General features: G+C 41.6%; 1 protein-coding gene across 1 annotated transcript; it reads right to left on the bottom strand.

Moving 5' to 3' along the window:
- Positions 1-6,475: 6,475 nt before the first annotated feature.
- LOC127800688 (cytochrome P450 89A2-like) lies at positions 6,476-8,467 on the bottom strand. The gene has a single exon (XM_052335445.1). The coding sequence runs from the start codon at positions 8,375-8,377 to the stop codon at positions 6,722-6,724; it is 1,656 nt and encodes a 551-aa protein (XP_052191405.1). The 5' UTR covers positions 8,378-8,467; the 3' UTR covers positions 6,476-6,721.
- Between the last annotated feature and the right edge of the window lie 1,255 nt (positions 8,468-9,722).

Here is a 9,722-nt window from a genome sequence, read left to right as displayed (position 1 = left end):
GTCAATCCATAATCTTAAACCATGTGTAATGCATGACCAATAACATCACCGTGGATGTATGCACATTTCATCATAGCATGCAAATACAATCTAGATGACATATTCACATCAAGACAAGACAACATGATAAAACCATTTACATAAAATCGGATTTTAGGTCGAACCACTTACCTCGAACGTATATCAAAACATCTTGATTCTCGTGCCAGGCTTCTAACGTACTCAATTCGGAAACTCAACATACACTAACCATCATATTTATTCAAGATTATCAATATTTTATTTTTTTCCTAATTTTCTCATAATTTTCCTCTATTTCTTCCTATTTTTCCTTGATAAATCCAAACTAAATATTTTGCGAATATTTTGTCAAATATTTCTCAATAACAATTCATAAAATAACTTTCCTGATTTTTTAGAATTTTCTATGAAATTTTACTCACCTTAACTTAGCCTCTTAGGCTTCCTCGGTATGTGTGTCATGATCTCGAAACGCGTGCCCAATCAATTTTCTGGCTTCGAGCATGCTCCTTTAACCCCAAATTAATTTCTAGAATTTTTTGGGATTTTTCAAAGACATTTTCCTTTTTTTTCTCATTTCTTTTATTTTCTTTTCTTTTCTTCTTTTCTTTTGTTTTTTTTTTTTTTCTTCTTTCTTTTTCTCCTTCTTCTTCCTCCCCTGCTTCTCCTTCCTATGCACAGCACCTGCGCGTGACTGCCACCTGCGCCAGGCCTCGAGCCTCAACCGACCTCGCCAGCCACCGCGCACCCACCGGCTGCCTCCTACTCGCCGCTACCTGTCTTGCCGGTTGCCCCTGCTCACCTCTCGCCTTGCTGCCCACGGCCATGGCTGCCGCCTTTGGCCGCTACCACACCCAGCTCTCTCTCTCTCTTTCTCTCTCTAAATCTCCTCCCATTTGCTTGTTGCTTCTCAAACGACCAAAGCCTCTGCCAATTTATAGGCAAGCTGTTGCTTGTTCTCCACGGAAGTATATATATATATATGTGTGTGTGTGTGTGTGTGTGTATAAATTATACATCACATCTAATCTCAATCTAATCTCAATCCTTTTACAACACAATCTTGCTTCCATTTCCTCAAATCTTGCTTCAATTTCCTTCCAATCTTGCGTAAATCTCAACCATGAAGATTTCACAGAGGCTCCATAACGTGCATATATACATATATATATCATATATTATACTATAATAATAGAGAAATTTTACATTTAAATATGAAATTTTATGTCTATTTCACTTGGGCAATTCTCTAATTGCAATTATATCCTTAAACATCAAATTAATTTATATTACGATACTAAAAATCCAAAATTAATAACTTAAAGTTTACTCGATAAGAACAATTTTGCCTTTGCACCCTCACAGGACCCTTATTTTATCCTGAAGCCACTTCAAGGTTAATCCTTACAAAAAATCGGAGCCCCCTTAGGGTTCCGTTGACTTCCCGAAAGTCCTATACGATGATTCAATTTTTCAGCATGAATCGAACCTGTACCAAAAAATATCTCGATTCCGATTTCTTTTAATACCATAAATCCTATACCGAGATGCTCGTCAGTACCATATCAGTTTCCTTAGACATCTACATTCCAGGACATTCCCTACAGTCGATTCGGTATTAATAACTGTAAGAAATTATACTTAAATCCCAAATCTTTTGATAATTTCACCTATGGGCCAAGTTAAAATTACATCCTCCTTACTCACATAGGTTAGCATATTTTCTATGAACCTCTCCATCATTTCAAAATTGATTACCACTTGCGCTCGATTCCCCAACGTACTTATCACCTCCCTTTAAGTGATTTTCAGGGTTACCCTGCCCTTTAGGACTATCTTCTTCATGTCATTCATAGTTGTTGACGATTGGATCTCTGGGTCATCGTGTATTCACCATTTGAAGTTACAGATAAGAATAAGTTATACTCAAGCGATGTCGTCTTTCAAAAGAATAATTTTATTCCTTATAAAACTACATAGTACAACACTTTATCACAATGGGAAAGAAATAAACATAAAAACTTCTTCTCCAGCTACTTTATCCTCTAGATCCATGATTCCTTCGGGTTCATGTCGTTCTCAGATTCTATCGGAGGTCCCTCATGATCCTCGTGAGATTCCTTGTCCAAACTAACACTGAGGTTATCCTCTTAACTTCCTATCCCTTCAGAGTCCTCATCATCTTCTACCGGAACTACATCGTCTTCCAAACCCTTTTCTTCCATAACTTCCTCGTACAAATCTCCAAATTGTACCCGTATGCTATGGCAAAAGGCATTAAATGTTTTGAACTCCTCATTCTGAAAGACCCATCGGGCAAATGCTTGCCATTCCTCCTTTAGAATATTTATGAGATAGTTACTCTAAGTTTCAGCTAGGCCAAGTTGTTGACGGTAGGTAAGAGATACGTCTTCTAAGATGTCCTCAAGGTCGACTAAGTAACTGAAAAATTCCTCTTCTGAAAGATTTTCTCAAGCGTTAATCCTAAGTGCCCAATGTGTGAGTAGAACTTGTTCGGCCATCCTTGCCATTAGAAACAGATTTTTGTTAGAAATCTCAAATTCCATATTCCTAGAGTTCTTACCCTAGGCTTCCTTAGGTTTCAAGGGTTCTTTAGGATTTAGTAACCTTATCCTAAGTTCCTAACCGATGGTTTCTACCTAGTTCATAACTAGCCTTGGTAACTTAAACAAACCTAGTGCTCTGATACCACTTGTAAAACCATGCCTCATCGGGCGTGTCACTATAAGGGATTATCGAGATTTTTTTTTCCACACATAAGTTTGACACAACCGGTGTTTCAAAGAACAATCTTCACATGCTCACAAAAATCCTAAAACCCCAGTCCTGCCTAACTAGCTAACAAGATCAATAGACTTAAGCTAAGTAAGACATATCATTGCACAACAAAAATCAACAAGATCGAATATCATAGATTACTACAGTAGTTCATACATAATGTCTTCTAACCACAATAAGAATTACATGACCTTGAAAACGTAAATAACAACTATCCTGCTTGTTCTCCTTTGGTCTCAAGCTGACCACTTCTTTGTCCTTGTTGCAACCCTCGTCTGGAATGTTTGAATGTTCCATGGGTTTAAACCAGATTAGATGTTGAATCATCTAAGTGATGGCATAAAACAATTTCACATAATGCATGTATGGTTATGAGTATATCATATAAATAACACAACACGTCAAATCTTGAGAAATCTCCCTAGCATACTCAATCTCCTAAGTGCATATCGGCGATCGCCCGTGGAAAACCCATTCCACAACATACGATTGAGATTGACCTTGCCATAACATACTTAACCTCCGGGTGCACATTGACGTTACCCGAGAAAAATCCATTTCCACATACAGTTAAGATTAATATTGTGTTATTCCCAAAAAGACCCCATCCCATCCCAATGGACACATGCAATGACACAAATTCAAACACGTCGCTTGTCATGAAAATCACATGCCATGCATTTTTTTGGCCAAACGTTTACAGTTGATGCATTAGGTAATAAATTCAATATGTATAACATACTTGTAAAACAAAGCACTTAGGCAACCCATTCATATGCCTCAACCAATTGTTTGAAATCAAATCAAGTATAGAATTGAACCACTAACCTTTGAATAGCAACTCAAGCCAAAATCTCGAAATATGTGCAGACCTCGAATGTCATGCAAATCCTCAAGTTCAATGGCCAAATCACCCACCAACGATTTATCCAAAGAAATCAATATTCCCATTTTCAATAATTTTTCTTAATTTCATTTTTCATAAATTCCTCTTTCTTCAAAATTCCATAATAAATAACTCCTTTAACATTTTTCCAAATATTTTTCACAAAATTTTCTAAAATAATTTTTTAAAAATATTAAAAATAATTTCGAAAATACCTTGTACCTCACGCGCTGGGGTGTGTGTCCTGCATGTGAAATTCGCGCGTGCAACAAACATGGGTTGTCTTCTCGGGCGAGACTCTCGTCGTAGAAACCTGCAACTGTCTTTGATGGCTGATCTCTCTCCACCCTCTTAAAGTACACCTCAAGCTAAACCTAGGGGTACCCTTTGTTGCCCGAAATAGTCATTGGAAAAGCCCCAAACGACCGTTTATAGGTCCGTCTCCTTCGAAACTCGATTTTCTGGCCAACTCACTGAAATTAGCTTAAACCCACACGAAATCTCACCAAAAGCTCCAAAAAAACTCTACAAATCACAAAGAATAAAATCCATTTCTCCACAACACTCAATTCACTCTAAAACACCACAAATTTAAGCTTGAACTTGAATAAAACCTTTGTCTTTGGATGCGCTATTTATAGTCAAATTTCAACCGAAACCTGACAAATCTTGAGCTTACCTCATCCCTAAGTTTCAAATCTAGCCACTAAGTAGCTCGAGTAACCTTGAATCATGAGAAAAATTCCACAACTTGCCAGCCAAATTTTTCGGTCACTTCCGGCATTAAATTTTGCCAAATCACGGCCAATCTCGGCCAATGGCTACCATATATTGAACCATCATGACCTAAAGCACCCTCTGGAAGCCTTGGGCAACCTTCCCGATGGCTATAGGTGGTTGGTCGATGGTAATAATGCGACTGGCTGGATTTTTGCAGGTTTCCCACCTGACTTTGGGAAATTATGGTGTGTTTGATAGTATGAAAAATACATGAAAAATCTCACATCTAAGGAATTGAATTTCATGTTTGGTGTTTGACGCATTATATTTTTCATGGAATTGAATTCCTTGGTACAATCATTAAAGCATGTTTTTGCCTATTTTCCATGAAAAATTCCATCTAAGGGAGAGATGGTTTTTGTTTTCCATGTAAGTTGGAAAATGTTTTCCGTTCCACCTAAATGTTATCAAACACACCCTTACACTTTGACCCCCACTTAATTTCCAATCACAGTTTGGATTTTTCCTTAAAACCCCTGGGATTTCTAACAATTCCATTAAGTCCCATGAGTTACAAACTCTTTATTTCACCCCCAAAGCTTTAGAAAAAACCTCTTTTTGACCCTCTCGGCCAAAATTAATGAATTGCACTTAGGCCCCGAATGCACGAAAAATAGCGTTTCGATCCTTATTTTGCGAATCCCTTGGGTTTACAAGTTCCTAACTTCCTTTCCACATTTTGTCTTTGCCATACCTGTTTCACCATTTCGGCCAAGATTCGCAAATTGCACTTTGCCCCTAATGTATGAAATACTGCGTTTTTGACCTAAAAATTTCTACAAATTTCTAAAATACTTTTAATATAAAATTTTGAGTATTACAGTAGTAACCCATGTGTCAGTCCATAACTGATTACTCATAACTCGTTTCTGAGAAATCTAAGGACTGAGAATCTATACTTCAAGAAATTTTTAGTTCAATAGTCTTTGTCACATATTCTTTAATACTTAAGAATAAGATCGTCAATAGAAAATCTAAGGGCTCATTTATATACGATGATTGGAGATATATGAATGAAGATATGACCTCAAAATATGAAAAAATATTTTATTATATTTGTAAGATTTATATCATTAGCCCTTAATTATCACAGTTAGATGTCATCTAAATCTAGAATTAGAGCACTAACACTAACACAAAGAATCCAAGTGCTTATTTTGCCAAAAAAAAAAAGGACACTTGAAAGAAGATTGCCTCAAAAAAAGAAGGGAAAGGGTAAAATAACCCATTGAATACCCATGGCCAGGGTCAACTTAAGGCATAGGCTACTAAAACGAATGCTTAACGCCTCAAAAAGAGGGGCCCCCCAAAAAATGGCACACCAGGAGAAGAACGAGAGATGTCAGAGGTAGGAGACACTTAAGAGTGAGAGAGACGTTAGAGGAAGGAGACTGCAGACATCATTAGAAGGAGACACTGATGGAAGGAGATGGCTAACGCCGATGGGAGACGAGAGACTAGGAGACATGGTCGCCGATAAAAGGAAGAGACCAAGAGCAAAAGATAGCAGACATGTTGTCACGGGTCAGAAAGTGATGATGTTGTTCAATGCTCGCATAGGACAACAAAAAAGAGGGGGAGAGAGCTATAGTCGATTGTGCCGCTGCAACCTACTATTGATTGCCTAGGGCCCCACCAACTCTTAAGTCGGCCTAGCCCACAATAATAATATTTAATCTCATCATATATGTTTAGCATCTATAATAACATGCATATAAAACTAATGAATAATATTTCAAAAAAAATATTTTGTTAAGTGTCATTAAGCCAAGGTCATTGATCATTGCAGGGGATTTAAACTAAGTACCAATTGAATTTAACAGTTAAAAATGTGAAAGATACCACTTTTGGAAATGCATAGGTATAAACATGACAGTTTTACTATTTGGACGGGGAGGGAAGGGGAGGGTTATTTATTGGAAGTGCAATAAATCTGTGTCTCAGTGTGTGTGTGTGTGTGTGAGAGAGTTATATATTAACATGCACGTGTAAAGCAAGCATCGTGGGGATTATATATATGTATACATAGTTTAACATGAATGATTCCCAGATATTTTGTTACCTAACGCGTCCTTTTGGAAACTACTTGCAAATTGCTGGATAATGGAAACTACTTGCAGCATCATGTCTGTCTTCTACTGGCGGAATGAATCGATTTCGTGGCCGTTATTTGCTGTAATAGAACTGCGGATCAACTGTTCGACGCATTGCCAAACTGAGCTTAATGGCTATTAATTAAGAACAAATGGCGGTGGCCACGGCTACTCTAGGAGAGACGTGCGCTCGCAGTGGGTTCTTCATGACGACGGTGAATTCTTGCTTCTCCGATAGATCAACTTCGTCGCCGTCCACGGCCTTCCATTCCAAGTACCAGACCAAGTTGGCCACGAACAACTCCAGGTGAAGCAGAGCCAGCCCGAATCCCGGACAGATCCTCCTCCCCGCCCCAAATGGCATCATCTTTATCTCTCTGCTTCCTGTTATGTCCACTCCTTCATTCATCCCATGCCCATTCCCATCAAGGAACCTCTCCGGCTTGAATTCCATGGGTTCCTCCCAAACCTTGGGGTCCCAACCCATCTCCGCCACCATGAAGTTCACCGTCGAGCTTTTTGGCACCATGTACCCCTCCAACTCCACGTCCTCGGTCACCGCGTGCGGCAGCACGAAATGGCCCGGCGGGTGCCTCCTCAGCCCCTCCAAAACCACAGCTTTCAGGTACGGCATCCTCTGGAGATCATCCTCTCTTATGGCGGCATCGAGTTCCTTGGTTTTCAGTTGCGGCGGCGGCCCCACAATCGCCGTAATCTCCTCGTACAACTTGGCTTGGACGTGGGGGTATTTGACAAGGTTGGCCATGATCCACTGCAGGGCCGTTGAGGTGGTGTCGGTGCCCGCGTTGAGAAACTCAGAGCAGAGGCTCACCATATCGTCGTCGTTGAGCTTCCTCTTCTCGTCCGGCAGCTCCAGATCCACCAACGTGTCCACATATGCCACCACGCCCTCTTCTTCTTTATCTTCTTGCGTTTTCTTCTCCTGTTCATCATGATCTTCGTCGGCCTTGAGCATCTTCTTCTTCCGTCGTCGTTGTTGGACGACTTCGAGTCGGGCTTTAATGAGGGGAATCAAAACCCTGTCCTGATTCCCGCGAATCCGAATCAGCTCGTTCCAGCGGCGGCGAAACACGATCTTCCCTAACCTGGGCCAGAAATTGAGAATGTTGAAACGGTTGAAACTCAACAGCAAGTCGCGTTGAACGGCCTCGATTTCGTTGATTTGCTTCTCGTTCAGCTTGTCCCCAAAGCACATCAACACTAGAAGACAGAACATGGCGTACTGGAAATGGTCCACCACCTTGACGGCGGCGCCGCCGGAGTCGAGGAGGCGGTGGATGAGGATGGAGAGCACCCATTTCCGGGCGCGAGAGTAGGATCTGACGCGAGACGGGTGGAGGATCTCGGAGGTGAGATTGCGGCGGAGGAGGCGCCAGGTGGGGCCGTAGGCCGCGGAACTGATGTTGTGCTGGTTGCTGGTGATAAGACGGCTGGTGGGGAAGGCCTTGGGTCGGTCGGAGAAGATGGCGCCGTTCTGGACGAGGGCGCGGTGGGCTGTGGAGTGGGCGCCGATGAAGATGGCTGGACGGGACCCGATACGGAGGGTGACGATAGGGCCGTACTTGTTACGGAGGCGGCGGAGGACGGGCTCGAGCTCCGAGAATGATTTGCCGAGCAGTAGGAAGCTGCCGATGACCGGAACAGAGGGTGGACCTGGAGGAAGCTTCTTACTAGAAGAAGAAGAAGAAGAAGAGGCTAATAGGATTAGGTTGAGGAAGGATTTGAGCAAGAGGGCTATGCAGAGGGAGACGACGATGATGAACCACGTCTCCGACATTCCTATTTCTCTGCTCTCTCTCTCTCTCTCTCTCTCTCTCTGTATCAATCAGTTTCGATAGTTAGATAATTGAGGCTACTTTGCAGCCAAAGATAGAAGACGAAACGCATAAAAAATATCTTATAAATTAGTTGAATTGTTTTTATTTCAAAATCTAAAATTTGAGATCTCTAATGATTAAATTTCATTTTTAAAATAAAGAATTATGGGTTACTACTTTTCATCAGAAATCAGCCAAATTAGGCTATGGAATGGCCTTCACATTATTAATTTAATTTAAGGTTAATTCACTCGTTTACTTCATCAATTTTTATTTTTTATCTTTCGAAATTATTATCCTTACACAATCTTCCACTACTATTGTTATATGTATTTTCTGCTTGCATGAAGTGAGCTGAACTCGACTCTACAGGCCGGCCCAATCACTTGAGGCCCAACGGGCCTAAGCTCGAGGTTGTTCGTTCTAGGTCGCACGACACCTAATTCAAGCTCGAATCGCAAACCATGCAAGCTCTCAACGACACTCTTAGTTCGCAGACAGCAGGATCATTTAGTTAGAGCTCCCAACGACAGTATCAGCTCGCAGACCAACTAATCAACTCGCATGAGCGAGGAGACCGCAGAATAATAATGGACTAGGCATCATTCTAGCTGGGCCGTCTGGGCCCCAATCTGGCCTCTCTCTGGGACCATCTCTTGGCCCATGACGGTCCCATCCTGGCCCCATACCATCCTGCATCAATATTATTGCAGCCTCTACTAAGTATTCATGCACCTGTCTCAAATCACATTCACATTAATGAGGGACTAGTCAACGCCATGCTGCCACCTGGGAAACCTCACCGGTACTAGTTTACAGTCCCATCACCTGTAAAAGCACAAGACATGTGGAGAGGACATCTTCACCTCCTATATTTAGCTGGCTCCCTTCAGAGCCAAGGTACGCTCTCACTCTCTAACTTGCTAATACACAGCGTAATCCTTTACTTACTTGGGCGTCGCAATGCTTGCAGGTGCCAGCCGCCGGAGCGCTGACTAAACCATTCAAATCTCCCTGGTGCGTCTTCTCTTTCCCCTTTTCGCATCCATTTCTCAGAACAGGAAAAACGAATCACGGTCGACCAAATTCAGACGTCGACATTTTGGCGCTAGAAGGAGGGCCCTATTCTGATCGATAGTGATGCCAAGAGGAAGAAACACTAGAAGTTCTGAAGTGGTGACCAATTAGCCTGGAAACCATGTTAATCAACTGCCAGAAGTTCCACCAGTCGAGGGCGCAGTCACAACCGCTGTAACTACTTCTGTACCCCTACATTTTGGAGCCACCTCTACCATCCCCGCGTGG

Source organism: Diospyros lotus, chromosome 4 (assembly GCF_014633365.1).
Source record: "Diospyros lotus cultivar Yz01 chromosome 4, ASM1463336v1, whole genome shotgun sequence".
NCBI classification, from domain to species: Eukaryota; Viridiplantae; Streptophyta; class Magnoliopsida; order Ericales; family Ebenaceae; genus Diospyros; species Diospyros lotus.
Note: the sequence above shows the minus strand (reverse complement) of the source record. Positions and strands in the feature narration are given on the sequence as shown.

Bases quoted from the DNA above. Each gene is read 5' to 3' on its own strand.
- LOC127800688 (XM_052335445.1), bottom strand. From the start codon at position 8,377: ATGTCGGAGACGTGGTTCATCATCGTCGTCTCCCTCTGCATAGCCCTC.